This window comes from Oncorhynchus clarkii, chromosome 4 (genome assembly GCF_045791955.1).
Source record: "Oncorhynchus clarkii lewisi isolate Uvic-CL-2024 chromosome 4, UVic_Ocla_1.0, whole genome shotgun sequence".
In the NCBI taxonomy this organism is placed as follows: domain Eukaryota; kingdom Metazoa; phylum Chordata; class Actinopteri; order Salmoniformes; family Salmonidae; genus Oncorhynchus; species Oncorhynchus clarkii.
This window is the reverse complement of record NC_092150.1, coordinates 4,713,584-4,737,359: the sequence shown is the minus strand read 5'-3', so window position 1 is coordinate 4,737,359 and position 23,776 is coordinate 4,713,584. Positions and strand designations below refer to the sequence as shown.

The 23,776-nt window shown below is 43.1% G+C and overlaps 1 protein-coding gene across 2 annotated transcripts; it reads left to right on the top strand.

The window, feature by feature from the left end:
- Positions 1-68: 68 nt before the first annotated feature.
- On the top strand, positions 69-23,681 carry LOC139406306 (acyl-CoA Delta-6 desaturase-like). Of its 2 annotated transcripts, XM_071148784.1 has the most exons (14): positions 69-470; positions 993-1,090; positions 4,787-5,098; positions 7,545-7,655; positions 8,572-8,769; positions 11,975-12,076; positions 16,411-16,536; positions 17,144-17,204; positions 17,313-17,389; positions 17,627-17,724; positions 19,191-19,287; positions 19,581-19,660; positions 21,737-21,862; positions 21,996-23,681. In XM_071148784.1, the coding sequence occupies exons 3-14, from the start codon at positions 4,862-4,864 to the stop codon at positions 22,045-22,047; spliced, it is 1,365 nt and encodes a 454-aa protein (XP_071004885.1). In that variant the 5' UTR covers positions 69-470; positions 993-1,090; positions 4,787-4,861; the 3' UTR covers positions 22,048-23,681. The 2 variants fall into 2 exon arrangements, with proteins under 2 accessions (XP_071004885.1, XP_071004886.1); XM_071148785.1 differs by lacking the exon at positions 69-470 and having other exon boundaries at positions 992-1,090; positions 4,797-5,098; positions 21,996-22,206.
- The last annotated feature ends 95 nt before the right edge of the window (positions 23,682-23,776 follow it).

Genomic DNA, 23,776 nt, shown 5'->3' with positions numbered 1-23,776 from the left:
ACGGTCCTCTCTCTCTCTCTCTCTTCATCTCTCTCTCTCTCTCTGTCTCTCCCTCTCTCTCTCTCTCTGTCTCTCTCCCTCTCCGTAATGCAAAGCTCATCTCTCGAAAAGAAGAGAAATATCACAACATGGAAACACTAATGACGACGAATAGAAGCCGCAAATAGCTCGATTATGTTATGCGCTTTCATAATCATTGTCATTGCTTAATACATACATTGCGATTTTGACATTCGAGGTGTGTTAATGTTTTTTTTGTTTTTCGTTAACACGACACAACTCATTACTTGCCCCACGTTTTCATTATACGATATGTAAATTCTATAGTTTAATATTTTGTATTCTCCATATTGGTAGCCTACTGATGATTTGATTGGATATATGATCAGAAAGAACTGAGTGTATTTTTATGAATAAGAGGAAGAGAGGAAAAGAGGAAAAGAGAGAGGATTGCACATCTGGAAATGTTGGTGAGTGCAGCTATTCTATTCATTCTGTATCCACATCATCATTGTATAATTGCGTTATATTGTTGATCGCAATATAGCCTGATTTAATGTAATGTCATGTAGCCTGGGGATTTCTGTAGCGGCTGACACGACTATTCGATTTTATCATGTGTGTCATTATACAGACATTAACATGAAACACTCATAAAGATTTGCACTGTGTGTCATATAAAACTCGGGAAACATATGCGGAACAGAAGAGGAGTCCATGCCCATACAATGGCGCATCTCCGTATTCTTTATTATTTATTGATGAGAACATTTCAATGCTCTTTGTCTCTATTCTAATATAGTGTTACAAATAAACATCGTGGTAAATCGCATCGATGCTCCACAGATTAGAATAGAAACTCCATATAGAATGCTACAGGTTTTCGTTATTAGATATTTTGAGCAACATTTTTAATGGTTTCGATGTTGGTAGAAAAGGAACTCCACAGAATTACAGGACCCAGACTGGCTGACATTCTTGCGCCTCTACAGGTATTCGTCATTCGATATTTTCAGCAAATGAATTGAACAACACATTTTGTTGTACAACGTTGTCTGGAAAACATCTCCCTCTGGCAGAAGAATCGCAGGTTAGCGTTTTTCATCATGAATCTTGTTCTGGAGGCAGAAAGGTCACTAGCTAGCACAGCCACAAAGTCATACAATCAATCCGATTTTAAACCTAACCTTAACCACACTGATAAAGTTAATGCCTAACCCCAAATGTGACACACCATCTGGATTGGTGTCTTAGGTCTTTATGTAGTGTTGTGTTGTCTCTCTTTATGTAGTGTTGTGTTGTCTCTCTTTATGTAGTGTTGTCTCTCTTTATGTAGTGTTGTGGTGTCTCTCTTTATGTAGTGTTGTGGTCTCTCCTTATGTAGTGTTGTGATGTCTCTCTTTATGTAGTGTTGTGTTCTCTCTTTATGTAGTGTTGTCTCTCTTTATGTAGTGTTGTGTTGTCTCTCTTTATGTAGTGTTGTCTCTCTTTATGTAGTGTTGTCTCTCTTTATGTAGTGTTGTGTTGTCTCTCTTTATGTAGTGTTGTCTCTCTTTATGTAGTGTTGTCTCTCTTTATGTAGTGTTGTGGTGTCTCTCTTTATGTAGTGTTGTGGTGTCTCTCTTTATGTAGTGTTGTGTTGTCTCTATGTAGTGCAGTGTTGTCTCTCTTTATGTAGTGTTGTGTTGTCTCTCTTTATGTAGTGTCGTGGTGTCTCTCTTTATGTAGTGTTGTGTTGTCTCTCTTTATGTAGTGTTGTGGTGTTTCTATGTAGTGTTGTGTTGTCTCTCTTTATGTAGTGTTGTGATGTCTCTCTTTATGTTGTGTTGTCTTAGGTCTCTCTTTATGTAGTGTTGTGTTGTCTCTCTTTATGTAGTGTTGTGTTGTCTCTCTTTATGTAGTGTTGTCTCTCTTTATGTAGTGTTGTGTTGTCTCTCTTTATGTAGTGTTGTGTTGTCTCTCTTTATGTAGTGTTGTGGTGTCTCTCTTGTCATGATGTGTGTTTTGTCCTAAATTTATTTGATGTATATTTATGTTTAATCCCAGCCCCCGTCCCCGCAGGAGGCCTTTTGCCTTTTGGTAGAACATCATTGTAGATAAAAATATGTTCTTTAAATAAAGGTTAAATAAATACATATGTAGCAACATTTTAAATTGTGTTTTTTACATAGGATAAAAGTAGAGACTCAGAGATAGAAAATTGTATATCATACACTACAGTTGAGGAACAATGGGAAAGTAATTCTGCTTTGAAAGCTGATAAACTTGTAACCCCACTTTTAAGAGAATGTCCCTTGAATGTTTTGGTACACCTACTGGAGAGCTCTACTTTGTCTACACCCATTCAGCACCATTCACACCCTCTTAAGCCTTAGCCCCACCCCATCTCTTTAAGGATTCACACCTGAGGCCATGTGTCACGTTCTTCATAACGAGGAGACCAAGGCGCAGCGTGAGATTAATACATTCTTCTTTATTTCAATGAAGAACACTAAACAAACTAACAAAATAACAAAACGAATGTGAAGCTGACATGCAACTACACATAGACAATAACCCACAAAACCAAAATGGAAAATGGCAACCTAAATAGGATCCCCAATCAAAGACAACGATAAACAGCTGTCTCTGATGGTGAACCAATTCAGGCCACCATAGACCTACAAATACCTAGACATACCAAAACCTCATAGAATTACAAAAAACCCTAGACAAGACAAAAACACACATACCACCCTCGTCACACCCTGACCTAACCAAAATAATAAAGACAACAAAGATAACTAAGGTCAGGGCGTGACAGTAAGGTGCGGACTCCCGGCCGCAAACCTAAAGCTATATGGGAGGGTCTGGGTGGGGATCTGGACACCGCCCCCCTTCTTTACCCCGAGTCCGCTCTTGTAGCACAGACCATTGGATCATCGTCGGAGGCTCTGGACTGCGGATCCTCGCCGTAGGCCCCGGGCTGGGGACCCTCGCTGCTTGGATCATCGCCGGATGTTCTGGACTGGGGAGCGTCGCTGGAGACCCCAGACTGGGGACCGTCGCTGGAGACCCTGGACTGGTGACCGACGCTGGAGACCCCGGACTGGGGACCGACGCTGGAGACCCTGGACTGGAGACCGTCGCTGGAGACCCCGGACTGGGGACCGTCGCTGGAGACCCCGGACTGGGGACCGACGCTGGAGACCCCGGACTGGGGACCGACGCTGGAGACCCCGGACTGGGGACCGACGCTGGAGACCCCGGACTGGGGACCGTCGCTGGAGACCCCGGACTGGGGACCGTCGCTGCGTGGATCATCGCCGGATGTTCTGGACTGGGAGCCGTCGCTGGAGACCCCGGTCTGGGGACCGTCGCTGGAGACCCTGGACTGGGGACCGTCGCTGGAGACCCTGGACTGGAGACCGTCGCTGGAGGCTCCGGACTGGGTACTGTCGCTGGACGCTCTGGACTGGGTACTGTCGCTGGACGCTCTGGACTGGGTACTGTCGCTGGACGCTCTGGACTGGGTACTGTGGCCGGACGCTCTGGACTGGGTACTGTTGCCAGACTCTCTGGACTGGGTACTGTCGCCGGACGCTCTGGACTGGGTACTGTCGCCGGACGCTCTGGACTGGCGAGGCGCACTGTAGGCCTGGTGCGTGGTGCCGGCACTGGTGGTACTGGGCTGGTGACACGCACCTCAGCGCAAGTGCGGGGAGGAGGAACAGGACGTGCTGGGCTCTGGGGACGCACAGGAAGCCTGGTGCGTGGTGTTGGCACTGGTGGTACTGGGCAGGTGACACGCACCTCAGGGCAAGTGCGGGGAAGAGGCACAGGATACACTGGACCATGGAGACGCATTGGAGATCCAGAACATAGAGCTGGCTCAATACGTCCTGGCTGGATGCCCTGGAGACATCGTGTGCATCTCTGCATAACACGGTGCCTGACTAGTTACACGCTCCCCACCGTAAGCACGAGGAGTTGGCTCAGGTCTCCCACCTGACTCATGCAATCTCCTCGTGTGTCCCTACCCCCCCAGACACATCTAGCTAAGTGGATGAGTCACTATTGTCTAGACATGTTCATGAAATACAATAGATGGCCGTAATCACCCCGCAGACACACCAGGTGAACTTGATGTTTGGACATGTAGCTAGCTAGCTAAACAATGAACCGGCATAATCCCAACTACCACCAATACAAACATTGTCATAGCTGTAGTATGAATCTGCAGGCAGCTAAAGCTAACCAACTAGGTTCAATGTTAGCTAGTTAGCTAATATTAGGCTATAACTAGCATGGTAAAGGAGTTTCTGATTCGAAGAATGTTACTACACGTAACGTTAGCTAGCAAGCCAGTCGGCTAACTTTCGCTAGCTAGCTAACAGTACGCTTTAACTTGCAATGAAAATGACTTTTTGACAAAATATAATATCGGAAAATGAAGCTAAACTCACCTGTATACATGGATTTTTGAATATTTATTTAAAAAAGATCATCAAATGACCCTGCTGTGAAGTAGTGACGTATGACATGCGTCAAGCTTCCTGAAACGGGTCACAAATCAAGTCTGTTTGTTTTCAAGAATTTTTACAATATAGCAAATTTTGAATTCTGGTCCATCTAGTGGAAATCTCTCATATCTGCCTCCAGGACAAGACTCATCCCAATAAACATCCAACTGTAGAAGAGTCACACCATTTCACCACGTAGGTGTGACTTGGCTCAGACAGCATGATCTGATTCTGATTGCATTCCCTGACTTCCTCTCTGTACGTTGCATTTGACTGGTCCTCAGTGTGTTTCAGTTGGACAGACTGGACAGAGCGCAGCCGACACAGCGACGGTGTGAGTGGAGCAGAGAGAACCGAGGATGGGGGGCGGAGGTCAACAGACGGAGTCAAGCGAGCCGGCGAAGGGTGACAGGGGTGGGCCCGGTGGAGGGCGAGGTGGCAGTGCAGTCTACACCTGGGAAGAGGTTCAGAGGCACTGCCACAGAGGCGACCAGTGGTTGGTCATCGACAGGAAGGTCTATAATATTACCCAATGGGCGAAGAGACACCCGGGGGGCATCAGGGTCATCAGTCACTTTGCTGGAGAAGATGCCACGGTCAGTAGCCTAACTATGGAAGATGTTGGTGAAATGTTTTCAAGTTATTCCAGGAAGACTGTTGCAAATGTTATAATGTTGTAGGTGTGACATATTACGGTAGTTGTTAGTGGATCGTACATTATGGCTCTATTACATATTACACTAGTTGTTAGTGGATCGTACATTATGACTCTATTACATATTACACTAGTTGTTAGTGGATCGTACATTGTGACTCTATTACATATTACAGTAGTTGTTAGTGGATCGTACATTATGACTCTATTACATATTACACTAGTTGTTAGTGGATCGTACATTATGACTCTATTACATATTACACTAGTTGTTAGTGGATCGTACATTATGACTCTATTACATATTACACTAGTTGTTAGTGGATCGTACATTGTGAATCTATTACATATTACACTAGTTGTTAGTGGATCGTACATTGTGACTCTATTACATATTACAGTAGTTGTTAGTGGATCGTACATTATGACTCTATTACATATTACACTAGTTGTTAGTGGATCGTACATTATGACTCTATTACATATTACAGTAGTTGTTAGTGGATCGTACATTATGACTCTATTACATATTACACTAGTTGTTAGTGGATCGTACATTGTGACTCTATTACATATTACACTAGTTGTTAGTGGATCGTACATTATGACTCTATTACATATTACACTAGTTGTTAGTGGATCGTACATTATGACTCTATTACATATTACACTAGTTGTTAGTGGATCGTACATTATGACTCTATTACATATTACACTAGTTGTTAGTGGATCGTACATTATGACTCTATTACATATTAAGCTAGTTGTTAGTGGATCGTACATTGTGACTCTATGACATATTACACTAGTTGTTAGTGGATCGTACATTGTGACTCTATTACATATTACACTAGTTGTTAGTGGATCGTACATTATGACTCTATTACATATTACACTAGTTGTTAGTGGATCGTACATTATGACTCTATTACATATTACACTAGTTATTAGTGGATCGTACATTATGACTCTATTACATATTACACTAGTTGTTAGTGGATCGTACATTATGACTCTATTACATATTACAGTAGTTGTTAGTGGATCGTACATTGTGACTCTTACATATTACAGTAGTTGTTAGTGGATCGTACATTATGACTCTATTACATATTACACTAGTTGTTAGTGGATCGTACATTATGACTCTATTACATATTACAGTAGTTGTTAGTGGATCGTACATTATGACTATTACATATTACACTAGTTGTTAGTGGATCGTACATTGTGACTCTATTACATATTACACTAGTTGTTAGTGGATCGTACATTGTGACTCTATTACATATTACAGTAGTTGTTAGTGGATCGTACATTATGACTCTATTACATATTACACTAGTTGTTAGTGGATCGTACATTATGACTCTATTACATATTACACTAGTTGTTAGTGGATCGTACATTGTGACTCTATTACATATTACAGTAGTTGTTAGTGGATCGTACATTATGACTCTATTACATATTACACTAGTTGTTAGTGGATCGTACATTATGACTCTATTACATATTACAGTAGTTGTTAGTGGATCGTACATTATGACTCTATTACATATTACATTAGTTGTTAGTGGATCGTACATTATGACTCTATTACATATTACAGTAGTTGTTAGTGGATCGTACATTGTGACTCTATTACATATTACAGTAGTTGTTAGTGGATCGTACATTGTGACTCTATTACATATTACAGTAGTTGTTAGTGGATCGTGCATTATGACTCTATTACATATTACACTAGTTGTTAGTGGATCGTACATTATGACTCTATTACATATTACACTAGTTGTTAGTGGATCGTACATTATGACTCTATTACATATTACACTAGTTGTTAGTGGATCGTACATTGTGACTCTATTACATATTACACTAGTTGTTAGTGGATCGTACATTATGACTCTATTACATATTACAGTAGTTGTTAGTGGATCGTACATTATGACTCTATTACATATTACACTAGTTGTTAGTGGATCGTACATTATGACTCTATTACATATTACACTAGTTGTTAGTGGATCGTACATTATGACTCAATTACATATTACACTAGTTATTAGTGGATCGTACATTATGACTCTATTACATATTACGCTAGTTGTTAGTGGATCGTACATTGTGACTCTATGACATATTACACTAGTTGTTAGTGGATCGTACATTGTGACTCTATTACACATTACACTAGTTGTTAGTGGATCGTACATTGCTGGATCCTAATTTCATGATAATCTCTTAACTAATCTCACAGTTAATTATTTAGTATTTATTTGTACTTTTTAAAATATTTGTTAAATTATCTGAGAGACAAATAAAGGACATGTGTATGTATTTCTCTTAAACAACATAGATTGATCTATGTCTCTAATTTCTAGGAAGCATTTGTTGCATTCCATCCCGATCCTAATTTTGTCAGGAAGTTTCTGAAGCCGTTGCTGATTGGAGAGCTGGCACCGACAGAGCCCAGCCAGGACCAGGGGAAAAACGTGAGGAGGCCAATCTTTCTCTCTCTCCCTCTACAGCACCACGCCCATAACATACATCGTTGTAGGCTACATAATGAAAAATAATGTGAAGCCTACAGCATCTCTCCCTCTGACATAGCACCACAGCCACTCTAACCACTACATAGCACCACACTCGACCAAGTCGTAGTGTGTCATCTTCAGTCATCTACTATAATAACTATACCAGCCTGTCTATATGCCCAGATGCCCCTATAACTAGATCACATTATACCAGCCTGTCTATGTGCCCAGATCCCCCTATAACTAGATCACATTATACCAGCCTGTCTATGTGACCAGATGCCCCTATAACTAGATCACATTATACCAGCCTGTCTATGTGCCCATATGCCCCTATAACTAGATCACATTATACCAGCCTGTCTATGTGCCCAGATGCCCCTATAACTAGATCACATTATACCAGCCTGTCTATGTGCCCAGATGCCCCTATAACTAGATCACATTATACCAGCCTGTCTATGTACCCAGATTCTCCGCTGCCCGCTGTCTGTTTACCTAATCAGGAGTCTTACATCTTATCCTGGTACTCTTCAGCTTTCTGTTACTTCTATTTCCTTACCCTTCTTCTTCCTCTTCTTCTCTACAGGTTTCTCTCCTCAATTTACACTGTCCTTCTCCCTCTCCTGTCCTCTTCCTCCTCTCCACTCCCTCTCCTGTCCTCTTCCTCCCCTCCACTCCCTCAATTCTCATCTCTCTACCATCATCCACCTTCCTCCAGGTTCATCTACTTTGCTCACTGTTGGTCTTTCTGTAATTCCAAGCATCCTATCACCCCGCCTCCTCAAATCAAGGACAGAGTAATTGAGACCCCTTACTTCATACGTCTAAATTGATTGATTGATTGATTATTGATCACCTCTAATCCATACAGGCAGCACTGGTGCAGGACTTCCGGGCCTTGCGCCACCGTGTGGAGAGTGACGGTCTGCTCCGTGCCCGCCCCCTCTTCTTCAGCCTCTACCTGGGCCACATCCTGCTACTAGAGGCCCTGGCTTTGGGCCTGCTCTGGGTCTGGGGGAGCAGCTGGAGCCTCACACTGCTCTGTTCCCTCATGCTGGCCACGTCTCAGGTACCATTACAGTATTATTAGGGAGTGCAAGAAGATAGTTGACAGGCAGATCCAAAGGTCAGGCAAAAGGATCTAAGGTTAGGGTTAAGATTAAGGTTAAGGTAATGGTTAGGTTTAGGATTAAGGTTATAATTAGAGGATTAGGTTAGGGTTTTGATTAAGGTTAGGTTTAGGATTAAGGTTAGAATTAGAGGATTAGGTTAGTGTTAGGATTAAGGTTAAGGTTAGGTTTTAATTAAGGTTAGAATTAGAGGATTAGGTTAGGGTTAGGATTAAGGTTAGAATTAGAAGATTAGGTTAGGGTTAGGTTTAGGATTAAGGTTAGGCATAAGGTTCAAAGGTTAGGGTTAAGTGTCACGTTGTATAAATGATTGGAGACAGGCGCAGGAATACGTAATAGGGGGTTTTAATACTCCACCCAGAATATACAACATGCCATGAAAAGGCACAGGGACAAAGCCCAGAACAAACACATATACAAAAACACAGGGATGTAACCCGAACAAAAGAGCGAGGTTAAACCTCTAATAAATACACGGGACGAGACCCGGAATAACGAGTGCACAACAATACACGGGACGAGACCCGTAATAACGACTACACAACAATACACGGGACGAGACCCGTAATAACAAGTACACAACAATACACGGGACGAGACCCGTAATAACGAGTACACAACAATACACGGGACGAGACTTGGAATAACGACTACACAACAATACACGGGACGAGTCCCGTAATAACGAGTGCACAACAATACACGGGACGAGACCCGTAATAACGAGTGCACAACAATACACGGGACGAGACCCGTAATAACGACTACACAACAATACACGGGACGAGACCCGTAATAACAAGTACACAACAATACACGGGACGAGACCCGGGATAACGAGTACACAACAATACACGGGACGAGACCCGTAATAATGAGTACACAACAATACACGGGACGAGACCCGGAATAACGACTACACAACAATACACGGGACGAGACCCTTAATAACGAGTACACAACAATACACGGGACGAGACCCGTAATAACAAGTACACAACAATACACGGGACGAGACCCGTAATAACGAGTACACAACAATACACGGGACGAGACCCGTAATAACAAGTACACAACAATACACGGGACGAGACCCGTAATAACGAGTACACAACAATACACGGGACGAGACCCGTAATAACGAGTACACAACAATACACGGGACGAGACCCGTAATAACGAGTACACAACAATACACGGGACGAGACCTGGAATAACGACTACACAACAATACACGGGACGAGACCCGTAATAACAAGTACACAACAATACACGGGACGAGACCCGTAATAACGAGTACACAACAATACACGGGACGAGTCCCGTAATAACAAGTACACAACAATACACGGGACGAGACCCATAATAACGAGTACACAATAATACACGGGACGAGACCCGGGATAATGACTACACAACAATACACGGGACGAGACCCATAATAACGAGTACACAACAATACACGGGGCTAGACCCATAATAACGAGTACACAACAATACACGGGGCTAGACCCATAATAACGAGTACACAACAATACACGGGACGAGACCCATAATAACGAGTACACAACAATACACGGGACGAGACCCGGAATAACGACTACACAACAATACACGGGACGAGACCCATAATAACGAGTACACAACAATACACGGGACGAGACCCATAATAACGAGTACACAACAATACACGGGACGAGACCCGGAATAACGACTACACAACAATACACGGGACGAGACCTGTAATAATGAGTACACAACAATACACGGGGCTAGACCCGGAATAACGACTACACAACAATACACGGGACGAGACCTGTAATAATGAGTACACAACAATACACGGGGCTAGACCAGGAATAACGAGTACACAACAATACACGGGACGAGACCCGGAATAACGACTACACAACAATACACGGGACGAGACCTGTAATAATGAGTACACAACAATACACGGGACGAGACCTGTAATAATGAGTACACAACAATACACGGGACGAGACCTGTAATAATGAGTACACAACAATACACGGGGCTAGACCAGGAATAACGACTACACAACAATACACGGGACGAGACCCGGAATAACGACTACACAACAATACACGGGACGAGACCTGTAATAATGAGTACACAACAATACACGGGGCTAGACCCGGAATAACGACTACACAACAATACACGGGACGAGACCTGTAATAACGAGTACACAACAATACACGCTGCACGAAAGCCGAAACAACAGAGCACAGGTACTCACAAGACCAACGGACATGGGAACAATAATCAACAAGGACAATGGGGAACAGAGGGCACATTTATACACATACTAATCAGGGGGAATGGGAATCAGGTGTGGGTAATGAGACAAGACAGTCCGGGGTTGGTGGTAATGATCCAGTTCAGTGACGCCTAGAAGGCCGGTGACGTAGACCTCCGGAACTGGTGAACGGAATGAGCAGCAGTACCGGGGGAATCCGTGACATTAAGGTTAGGGGATGAGGTTAGGGGATTAGATTAAGGTTAGGGTTAAGATTAGGGTGTTAGGTTAGGGTTAAGGTTAGGGGATTAGATTAAGGTTAGGGTTAAGATTAGGGTGTTAGGTTAGGGTTAAGGTTAGGGTTAAGGTTCGGGGATTAGGTTAGGGTTAAGGTTAGAGGATTAGGTTAGGGTTAAGGTTAGGGGATTATAGGTTAGGGTACGGTTAGGGTTAGAGTTCAGGTTAGGGGATTAGATTAGGGTTAAGGTTAGGGGATTAGGTTAGGGTTAAGGTTATGGGAATAGGTTAAGGTTAAGGTTAGGGTTAGAGTTAAGGTCAGGGGATTAGGTTAGGGTTAAGGTTAGGGTTAAGGTTAGAGTATTAGGTTAGGGTTAAGGTTAGGGTTGAGGTTAGGGGATTAGGTTAGGCTTAAGGTTAGGGGATTAGGTTAAGGTTAGGGTTAAGGTTAGAGTTAAGGTCAGGGGATAAGGTTAGGGTTAAGGTTAGAGAATTAGGTTAGGGTTAAGGTTAGAGTATTAGGTTAGGGTTGAGGTTAGAGGATTAGGTTAAGGTTACGGTTAGGGTTAAGGTTAGGGGATGAGGTGAGGATTAAGGTTAAGGTCAGACACCATTCAAAATCTGCCTTTCTTTCTCCCTCTCAGGCCCAGGCTAGCTGGCTGCAGCATGACTTCGGCCACCTGTCAGTCTGCAAGAAATCCAGTTGGAATCACATACTGCAAAAGTTTGTAATTGGACACCTAAAGGTAGGCTACTGGACAATGGCTGGACATTTGACAATACTGTTTCTTTAGGCTCATCTTCTGCTACTCTTTGGATAAATTAATCGGACACAGTTTAAACCTAGTTCTAGACTGAAAACCATTCTCAATGGATAATCAGCTTTGAAAGTACATTTTACTCCAGGACTATGTTAAATCTGTGTTCAGGAAACTGTCCCTTTCACTTTCCTACAGAACTAAGAACAGATATAGCCCTTGGTTCACTCCAGACCTGACTGCCCTTGACCAGCACAAAAACATCCTGTGGCGGACTGCAATAGCATCGAATAGTCCCCGCGATATGCAACTGTTCAGGGAAGTCAGGAACCAATACACACAGTCAGTCAGGAAAGCAAAGGCTAGCTTTTTCAAACAGAAATTTGCAATCTGTAGCTCTAACTCCAAAAAGTTTTGGGACACTGTAAAGTCCATGGAGAACAAGAGCACCTCCTCCCAGCTGCCCATTGCACCAAGGCTAGGCGACACGGTCACCACCGATAAATCCATGATAATCGATAATTTCAATAAGCATTTCTCTACAACTTTCCTCCTGGCTACCCCAACCCCGGCCAACAGCTCCGCACCCCTCGCAGCTACTTGCCTGAGCCTCCTCAGCTTCTCCTTCACCCAAATCCAGATCGCAGATGTTCTGAAAGAGCTGCAAAACCTGGACCCGTACAAATCAGCTGGGCTAAACAATCTGGACCCTCTCTTTCTAAATTTATCCGCCGCCATTGTTGCAACCCCTATTACCAATCTGTTCAACATCTCTTTCATTTCATCTGAGATCCCTAAAGATTGGAAAGCTGCTGCGGTCATCCCCCTCTTGAAAGGGGGAGACACTCTAGACCCAAATTGTTACAGACCTACAGTGCCTTGCGAAAGTATTCGGCCCCCTTGAACTTTGCGACCTTTTGCCACATTTCAGGCTTCAAACATAAAGATATAAAACTGTATTTTTTGTGAAGAATCAACAACAAGTGGGACGCAATCATGAAGTGGAACGACATTTATTGGATATTTCAAACTTTTTTAACAAATCAAAAACTGAAAAATTGGGCGTGCAAAATTATTCAGCCCCCTTAAGTTAATACTTTGTAGCGTACCTTTTGCTGCGATTACAGCTGTAAGTCGCTTGGGGTATGTCTCTATCAGTTTTGCACATCGAGAGACTGACATTTTTTCCCATTTCTCCTTGCAAAACAGCTCGAGCTCAGTGAGGTTGGATGGAGAGCATTTGTGAACAGCAGTTTTCAGTTCTTTCCACAGATTCTCGATTGGATTCAGGTCTGACTTGGCCATTCTAACACCTGGATATGTTTATTTTTGAACCATTCCATTGTAGATTTTGCTTTATGTTTTGGATCATTGTCTTGTTGGAAGACAAATCTCCGTCCCAGTCTCAGGTCTTTTGCAGACTCCATCAGGTTTTCTTCCAGAATGGTCCTGTATTTGGCTCCATCCATCTTCCCATCAATTTTAACCATCTTCCCTGTCCCTGCTGAAGAAAAGCAGGCCCAAACCATGATGCTGCCACCACCATGTTTGACAGTGGGGATGGTGTGCTGCTTTTACGCCAAACATAACATTTTGCATTGTTGCCAAAAAGTTCAATTTTGGTTTCATCTGACCAGAGCACCTTCTTCCACATGTTTGGTGTGTCTCCCAGGTGGCTTGTGGCAAACTTTAAACAACACTTTTTATGGATATCTTTAAGAAATGGCTTTCTTCTTGCCACTCCCATAAAGGCCAGATTTGTGCAATATACGACTGATTGTTGTCCTATGGACAGAGTCTCCCACCTCAGCTGTAGATCTCTGCAGTTCATCCAGAGTGATCATGGGCCTCTTGGCTGCATCTCTGATCAGTCTTCTCCTTGTATGAGCTGAAAGTTTAGAGGGACGACCAGGTCTTGGTAGATTTGCAGTGGTCTGATACTCCTTCCATTTCAATATTATCGCTTGCACAGTGCTCCTTGGGATGTTTAAAGCTTGGGAAATCTTTTTGTATCCAAATCCGGCTTTAAACTTCTTCACAACAGTATCTCGGACCTGCCTGATGTGTTCCTTGTTCTTCATGATGCTTTCTGCGCTTTTAACGGACCTCTGAGACTATCACAGTGCAGGTGCATTTATACGGAGACTTGATTACACACAGGTGGATTGCATTTATCATCATTAGTCATTTAGGTCAACATTGGATCATTCAGAGATCCTCACTGAACTTCTGGAGAGAGTTTGCTGCACTGAAAGTAAAGGGGCTGAATAATTTTGCACGCCCAATTTTTCAGTTTTTGATTTGTTAAAAAAGTTTGAAATATCCAATAAATGTCGTTCCTCTTCATGATTGTGTCCCACTTGTTGTTGATTCTTCACAAAAAAATACAGTTTTATATCATTATGTTTGAAGCCTGAAATGTGGCAAACGGTCGCAAAGTTCAAGGGGGCCGAATACTTTCGCAAGGCACTGTATATCCATCCTGCCCTGCCTTTCTAAAGTCTTCGAAAGCCAAGTTAATAAACAGATCACTGACCATTTCGAATCCCACTGTACCTTCTCCACTATGCAATCCACTTTCCGAGCTGGTTACAGGTGCACCTCAGCCACGCTCAAGGTCCTAAACGATATCATAACCGCCATCGATAAAAGACAGTGCTGTGCAGCCATCTTCATTGACCTTGCCAAGGCTTTTGAATCTGTCAATCACCGTATTCTTATTGGCAGACTCAATAGCCTTTGTTTCTCAAATGACTGCCTTGCCTGTTTCACCAAATACTTTGCAGATAGAGTTCAGTGTGTAAAATCGGAGGGCCTGTTGTCCGGACCTCTGGCAGTCTCTATGGGGGTACCACAGGGTTCAATTCTCGGGCCGACTCTTTTCTCTATATATCAACGATGTCGCTCTTGCTGCAGGTGATTCCCTGATCCAGCTCTACGCAGACGACACCATTCTGTATACATCTGGCCCTTCTTTGGACACTGTGTTAAATAACCTCCAAACGAGCTTCAATGCCATACAGCACTCCTTCCGTGGCTTCCAACTGCTATTAAACGCTAGCAAAACCAAATGCATGCTCTTCAACCGATCGCTGCCCGCACCCGCCTAGCATCACTACTCTGGACGGTTCTGACCTAGAATTCGTGGACAACTACAAATACCTAGGTGTCTGGCTAGACTCTAAACTCTCCTTCCAGACCCATATCAAACATCTCCAATCGAAAATCAAATCAAGAGTCGGCTTTCTATTCCGCAACAAAGCCTCCTTCACTCACGCCGTCAAACTTACCCTAGTAAAACTAACTATCCTACTGATCCTCGACTTCGGCGATGTCATCTACAAAATAGCTTCCAATACTCTACTCAGCAAATTGGATGCAGTCTATCACAGTGCCATCCGTTTTGTTACCAAAGCGCCTTATACCACCCACCACTGCGACCTGTATGCTCTAGTCGGCTGGCCCTCGCTACATAATTGTCGCCAGACCCACTGGCTCCAGGTCATCTACAAGTCCATGCTAGGTAAAGCTTTGCCTTATCTCAGCTCACTGGTCACGATAACAACACCCACCCTTAGCACGCTCTCCAGCAGGTATATCTCACTGGTCATCCCCAAAGCCAACACCTCATTTGGCCGCCTTTCCTTCCAGTTCTCTGCTCTCAGTGACTGGAACTAATTGCAAAAATCGCTGAAGTTGGAGACTTACATTTCCCTCACTAACTTTAAACATCAGCTATCTGAGCAGCTAACCGATCACTGCAGCTGTACATAGTCCATCTGTAAATAGCCCACCCAATCTACCTCATCCCCATATTGTTTGTATTTACTTTGCTGCTCTTTTGCACATCAATAGCACTACTCACACACCAACATCTGCTCATCATCATCTGCTCATCTATCACTACAGTGTTAATCTGCTAAATTGTAATTACTTTGCTACTTTGGCCTATTTATTGCCATACCTCCTCATGCCATTTGCACACAGTGTATATAGACTTTCATATTTTTTCTATTGTGTTATTGACTGTACGTTTGTTTATTCCATGTGTAACTCTGTGTTGTTGTTTCTGTCGCACTGCTTTTCTTTATCTTGGCCAGGTCGCAGTTGTAAGTGAGAACTTGTGGATAACTAGCCTACCTGGTTAAATAAAGGTGAAATAAAAAATAAATAAAACATAAAAAATTAAAAAAGAGCAGTGTTAAGTTTCAAAGTTCACTGCTATACATTAGCCGTATTTCGTGTAGTGTCCAACAGGTGTAAGTTACAGTAACTGTAATTGTGTGTACCATTAATAAGTAACAGTAGCTGTGTGTTTCCAGGGTGCCTCTGCTAACTGGTGGAACCATCGTCACTTCCAGCACCACGCTAAGCCCAACGTGTTTAGTAAAGATCCTGATGTCAACTCACTGCATGTCTTCGTCCTGGGAGACAAACAGCCTGTAGAGGTAGTTATCACTATAATATATTTGTGATTCCTGCCCCAACTGGACTCACAAACTTAGTGCTTTATGACCCATCTGACTTCCTGTCATATTTGAATAATAATCTAAATATTCATGGGATATTATGAATGTTGTATTTAAATAACCATGTAATAGCTCATTAATTTAATGTAATATTCATGAAATAACCATGTAGTATTTAAATATTCATGTATTAGTTCTTTAAACATGGGGCGGCAGGGTACTATGTCAAGTAAACCAGATGGCACCATTTTCTTGTTTTGAAAATGTATGGATAGCCAGGGGCACACACAGACATCATTTACAGTGAGTCAGCTAGATCAGAGGCAGTAGGGATGACCATGTGTTCTCATGACAAGTGTGTGAATTGGACCATTTTCCTCTCCTGCTACGCATTCAAAATTTAACTTGTATTTTTGGGTGTCATGGAAAATTTACGGAGTAAGAAGTATATTAATTTCATCAGGAATATAGTGAAGTGAAAGTAAAAGTTGTCAAAAATATAAATAGTAAAGTAATGTACAGATACCCCCGAAAAAACTACTCTGAAAGTTAGATCCATCTGTCTCCTTGTCTCTGTCTATTGCAGTATGGTATAAAGAAGTTGAAGTACATGCCCTACCATCACCAACACCAGTACTTCTTCCTCAGTAAGTTGCTGAACACGTTTCATGGATTTCTGTATAGAATCACATCAACTTCCATTGAACACATAAAAGCAATGTGTGTAATACCAATCTTTTCCTTCTGTCTCTCAGTTGGACCTCCACTACTTATTCCAGTGTATTTCCACATCCAGATATTACGGACCATGTTTTTACGACAGGATTGGGTGGTGAGATTTCATACCAACTAAATGTAGACTTAATCCTCTTCATTCCCATCTGGAACATAAGGGCTTCCATGAGAGAGTAATGATATGATGTTTAGGACCTTCAGCGTGGCTGAGGTGCACCACCAACACTGACTATACCATCAGAACTTCCTAATCAACAGTGATAAGTGTTTCTTTGCTAGGAACCCCAGATGTGATCATATCTGTCCGTAATACCAATCTTTGTCTCCTGTGAAGGATCTGGCGTGGTCAATGAGTTTCTACCTTCGCATCTTCTGCTGTTACTATCCCTTCTTTGGTTTCTTTGGCTCAGTAGCATTGATCAGCTTCGTCAGGTAAAGTATGAACTGAGAGGGAGCTCAAAGATTAATTAATTAATTCATTCACTGTTTCGGTAACTCACTCACTCATTCGCTGATTCATTAAATTGTATTCAAATTATCTACAGCGGGGCTCTCCAACCCTGTTCCTAGAGAGCAACCCTCATGTACAGTGGCTTGCGAAAGTATTCACCCCCTTGGCATATTTCATATTTTGTTGCCTTACAACCTGGAATTAAAATATAATTTGGGGGGGTTTGTATCATTTGATTTACACAACACCACTTTGAAGATGCAAAATATTTTATATTGTGAAACAAACAAGAAATAAGACAAAAAAACTGAAAACTTGAGTGTGCATAACTATTCACCCCCCCCCAAAGCCAATGCTTTGTAGAGCCGCCTTTTGCAGCAATTACAGCTGCAAGTCTCTTGGGGTATGTCTCTATAAACTTGGCACATCTACTCACTGGGATTTTTGCTCATTCTTCAAGGCAAAACTGCTCCAGCTCCTTCAAGTTGGTTGGGTTCCGCTGGTGTACAGCAATCTTTCAGTCATACCACAGATTCTCAATTGGATTGAGGTCTGGGATTTGACTAGGCCATTCCAAGACATGTAAATGTTTCCCTTTAAACCACTCAAGTGTTGCTTTAGCAAGGGTCAATGTCCTGCTGGAAGGGGAACCTCTGTCCCAGTCTAAAATCTCTGGAAGACTCAAGACTTTCCCTGTATTTAGTGCCATCCATCAGTCCTTCAATTCTGACCAGTTTCCCAGTCCCTGCCGATGAAAAACATCCCCACAGCATGATGCTGCCACCACCATGCTTCACTGTGGGGATGGTGTTCTCAGGGTGATGAGAGGTGTTGGGTTTGTGCCGTGACATAGCATTTTCCTTGATGGCCAAAAAGCAAAACTTTTGGCTACATTTTTGTCTTATCTGACCAGAGTACTTGCATATGTTTGGGGAGTCTCCCACATGCCTTTTGGCAAACACCAAATGTGTTTGCTTATTGTTTTATTTAAGCAATGGCTTTTTTTCTGGCCACTCTTCTGTAAAGCCCAGCTATGTGGAATGTACGGCTTAAAGTGGTCCTATGGACAGATACTCCAATCTACTCTGTGGAGCTTTGCAAATTCCTTCAGGGTTATCTTTGGTCTCTTTGTTGCCTCTCTGATTAATGCCCTCCTTGCATGGTCCATGAGTTTTGGTGGACGGCCCTCTCTTGGCAGGTTTGTTGTGGTGCCATATTCGTTCCATGTTTTAATAATGTATTTAATGGTGCTCCGTGGGGTGTTTAAAGTTTCTGATATGTTTTTATAACCCAACCCTTAAAACCTACAGGAGGGTCTCTCTCAAGGAACAGGGTTCTTAAGTATTATTAAGTATTATAAAACAACACAATGATGTGCTTGATGTAATAATGTAACATAATATTGTGGCTGAATAATTATATTGTGAATATTGTACTGTATATATAGGTTTTTGGAAAGCCACTGGTTTGTATGGGTGACCCAGATGAATCACCTTCCTATGGAGATGGATCACGAGCGACACCAGGACTGGCTCACCATGCAGGTAACATGCCATCATTACTAGACACCAGGACTGGCTAACCATGCAGGTATCATGTCATCATTACTAGACACCAGGGCTGACTCACCATGCAGGTAACATGTCATCATTACTAGACAACTGATCTAGGATCAGGTCCCCCTTGTCCATACATTCATATTCGTTATAATCTTAAAAGGCTAAACTGATCTGGGAACAGCAGTCCTGAGTACAGGCCCAGGACTGTTTTCTGGGGCTGTGCCTTCTGTAGTTCTCCAGCAGAGGGAGCTATAACGTGTCTCTTTCTCTGGTCTTAGTTGAGTGCTACTTGCAACATTGAACAGTCAACCTTCAACGACTGGTTCAGTGGACACCTCAACTTTCAGATTGAACACCAGTAAGTTAAACAAATATCCCACCTTACTGTTGTCTGTCAAACAGTATATACTGTATTTATATGGCCATTTATCAGGTCACTGACATACTAAAGTTATAGTTTAAGTTTATACACTGCTCAAAAAAATAAAGGGAACACTTAAACAACACAATGTAACAAGTCAATCACACTTCTGTGAAATCAAACTGTCCACTTAGGAAGCAACACTGATTGACAATACATTTCACATCCTGTTGTGCAAATGGAATAGACAACAGGTGGAAATTATAGGCAATTAGCAAGACACCCCCAATAAAGGAGTGGTTCTGCAGGTGGTGACCACAGACCACTTCTCAGTTCCTATGCTTCCTGGCTGATGTTTTGGTCACTTTTGAATGCTGGCGGTGCTTTCACTCTAGTGGTAGCATGAGACGGAGTCTACAACCCACACAAGTGGCTCAGGTAGTGCAGCTCATCCAGGATGGCACATCAATGCGAGCTGTGGCAAGAAGGTTTGCTGTGTCTGTCAGCGTAGTGTCCAGAGCATGGAGGCGCTACCAGGAGACAGGCCAGTACATCAGGAGACGTGGAGGAGTCCGTAGGAGGGCAACAACCCAGCAGCAGGACCGCTACCTCCGCCTTTGTGCAAGGAGGAGCAGGAGGAGCACTGCCAGAGCCCTGCAAAATGACCTCCAGCAGGCCACAAATGTGCATGTGTCTGCTAAAACGGTCAGAAACAGACTCCATGAGGGTGTTATGAGGACACGACGTCCACAGGTGGGGGTTGTGCTTACAGCCCAACACCGTGCAGGACGTTTGGCATTTGCCAGAGAACACCAAGATTGGCAAATTTGCCACTGGCGCCCTGTGCTCTTCACAGATGAAAGCAGGTTCACACTGAGCACGTGACAGACGTGACAGAGTCTGGAGACGCCGTGGAGAACGTTCTGCTGCCTGCAACATCCTCCAGCATGACCGGTTTGGCGATGGGTCAGTCATGGTGTGGGGTGGCATTTCTTTGGGGGACCGCACAGCCCTCCATGTGCTTGCCAGAGGTAGCCTGACTGCCATTAGGTACCCGAGATGAGATCCTCAGACCCCTTGTGAGACCATATACTGGTGCGGTTGGCCCTGGGTTCTTGCTAATGCAAGACAATGCTAGACCTCATGTGGCTGGAGTGTGTCAGCAGTTCCTGCAAGAGGAAGGCATTGATGCTATGGACTGGCCCGTTCGTTCCCCAGACCTGAATCCAATTGAGCACATCTGGGACATCATGTCTCGCTCCATCCACCAACGCCACGTTGCACCACAGACTGTCCAGGAGTTGGCGGATGCTTTAGTCCAGGTCTGGGAGGAGATCCCTCAGGAGACCATCCCCAACTTCATCACGAGCATGTCCAGGCTTTTGTAGGGAGGTCACACAGGCACGTGGAGGCCACACACACTACTGAGCCTCATTTTGACTTGTTTTAAGGACATTACATCAAAGTTGGATCAGCCTGTAGTGTGGTTTTCCACTTTAATTTTGAGTGTGACTCCAAGTCCAGACCTCCATGGGTTGATACATTTGGTTTCAATTGATAATTTTTGTGTGATTTTGTTGTCAGCACATTCAACTATGTAAAGAAAAAAGTATTTAATAAGAATATTTCATTCATTCAGATCTAGGATGTGTTATTTTAGTGTTGCCTTTATTTTTTTGAGCAGTGTAGTTTTAGTATTCAGCTTCATTTGATCTTAAATAGAACTTGTTGTTTGTACTAAATACTCTACCTCGTAATAGTGTTTAGATACAATATCGATACAACCCTACTCAGAAACGGAGGTTTCTCTGAAAAACTCTGATTGTGTCTGCTCTCTCGGTCTCTCTCTCCCTCCCTCTCTCTCCTTCCTCCTTCCCCACTCTCTCTCTGCCTCTTTCTCTAATCTCTCTGTCTCTCTCCCTCTCTCTCCTTCCTCCTCCCCCACTCTCTCTCTCTCTCTCTCCTTCTCTCTCTCTCTCTTTCGCTAATCTCTCTCTCCCTCTCTCTCCTTCCTCCTCCCCCCCACTCTCTCTCTCTGCCTCTCTCTTCTCTGTCTCCCCCTCTGTCTCCCAGTCTGTTTCCTACCATGCCCCGTCATAACTACCACCTGGTGGCTCCTCTGGTTCGTGCTTTGTGTGAGAAACATGGAGTTCCCTACCAGGTCAAGACTTTGCAGAAAGGCATCACTGATGTTGTCAGGTAAAGTGTTTTAAAGAATACTTGTATAGTGCTATTCCTCTGGGAATAGACTGTACATCATAAGGTGATACCTGCTGCTCTCAGTCTCCTATGTGATTTACCTGGTTCTTTATCCACCTCTGTTCTTCTCCAGGTCTCTGAAGAAGTCAGGGGATCTGTGGCTGGATGCGTATCTCCATAAATAAATCCCTTCCTGACTCTGGACGGGATTTAATCCATCGCAGATGAACCACCTGCGAACAGAGATAGTTTCCCCAGACGTTTGTGTTGATAATGATCGCTGCAAACATCGTGGATGTTAGCTCAAGCGTAAATCACCTTTTTTTTAAAAAGTCAAATCACAGTGCACAAGTCTGCATGTCAAACTTGATGTCTGGTGTGAAACCTACCCCCCCCCCCCCCCCCGCCATCTTAATACTGCCTACCAAACAGAGTACTCTAATGTACAGGTACCATATAGTATACTACATAGTAGAGTAATAGTGTAATAAAATATTGTGTTATTTGATGATGATGTTGTGATGTCGCTGTTTTAAACTTGTTTGGACCCCAGGAAGAGTAGCTATTAACGGGGATCTTAATTAATACAAATATTCTTATATTCTTATATCCGAGTGGCCTGTCTGTGTGGTGGTGATATCACTGTGTGGTTTACATTGCTGTGCGGTATTTTCTACCATAGTATAGTGTTAACTGAGATTTCAAACATTTATCTTATACACTGTAAAGATTTGCATTGTCCTTTTTTAATTTTTTATTATTTGAGTACAAGACTATCACGTCAGTCAACGGCAGGACACTCACTGTGCTGTGAATGTGAGTTGCCTTCACCGAGTTCAGGGTCGTGTTCAGTTGAGAGAAAAACGTTTTTGAAACAAGGAGGTATAACCTGAAATTGTCCAATAGGAATATAGAATTTTTTGTTGTCCGTTGCAAAACGTTTTGCTACAATCTGCCCTATTGAAAACGATCCTAGACTATGTGGCTGAGCTATTGCTCTGTAAAGTGTGGTTGTTAGATTACATCTGTACACTAAGGGGAGCTCTATGGAGATCGGTTGCTGCGGTTACAACATTTTGGCAGTAATATACCCCCCCCCCCCCCCACCCACCCATTGTGCCCACTCTGTCTGGACCTGTTTATGGAAGCAGAAGCTAACGGAGAAGCTAATAGAGAAGCTAATGGAGAAGCTAATAGATGGAGAAGCTAATGGAGGAGGTAATGGAGACGCTAATGGAGAAGGTAATGGAGAAGCTAATAGGGAAGCTAATAGGGAAGCTAATAGATGGAGAAGCTAATAGGGAAGCTAATAGATGGAGAAGCTAATGGACAAGCTAATAGATGGAGAAGCTAATGGAGAAGCTAATAGAGAAGCTAATAGATGGAGAAGCTAATGGAGAAGCTAATGGAGAAGCTAATGGATTTCTCTTCTGTAAGATCAGACCAGAATAAAACTGTTTTGTCGGTTTCCCCAGACAAAAAGAAACAGGTTAATAGTGAATGATAATCTACTTTCGTATTATTCTTTGGCTAAGTCTTATATTTATTACAACGGCAAAACATTGTAGTGATCGTACAGTTACTGTGGTGGCAGAGGTGAGCCGTTGGATCTTCTCAAGGCTTAATGCTCTGTTCTGTGTTGGACCATTGCTTTGTATAAAATAACTGTGGTGTAAACAATTTGATTGTTTGATCACCTCCCATTATATAAGGGACATATAGCCATTTACTCTTGGAGCTCCTTCCCTGACTGCGACCAGAGCGGGACCGACCTTGCAGCTGCTCATGTGTAATAAAGATTTACTATTATACAAGTCAATTAGTGTCTGCCTGATCTTTTCTATCAACTTTTCCCACAACAGTACTATAGAACAAATTTAGCATGGAAGAAGGTCTCTACCAACTACGTTTTCA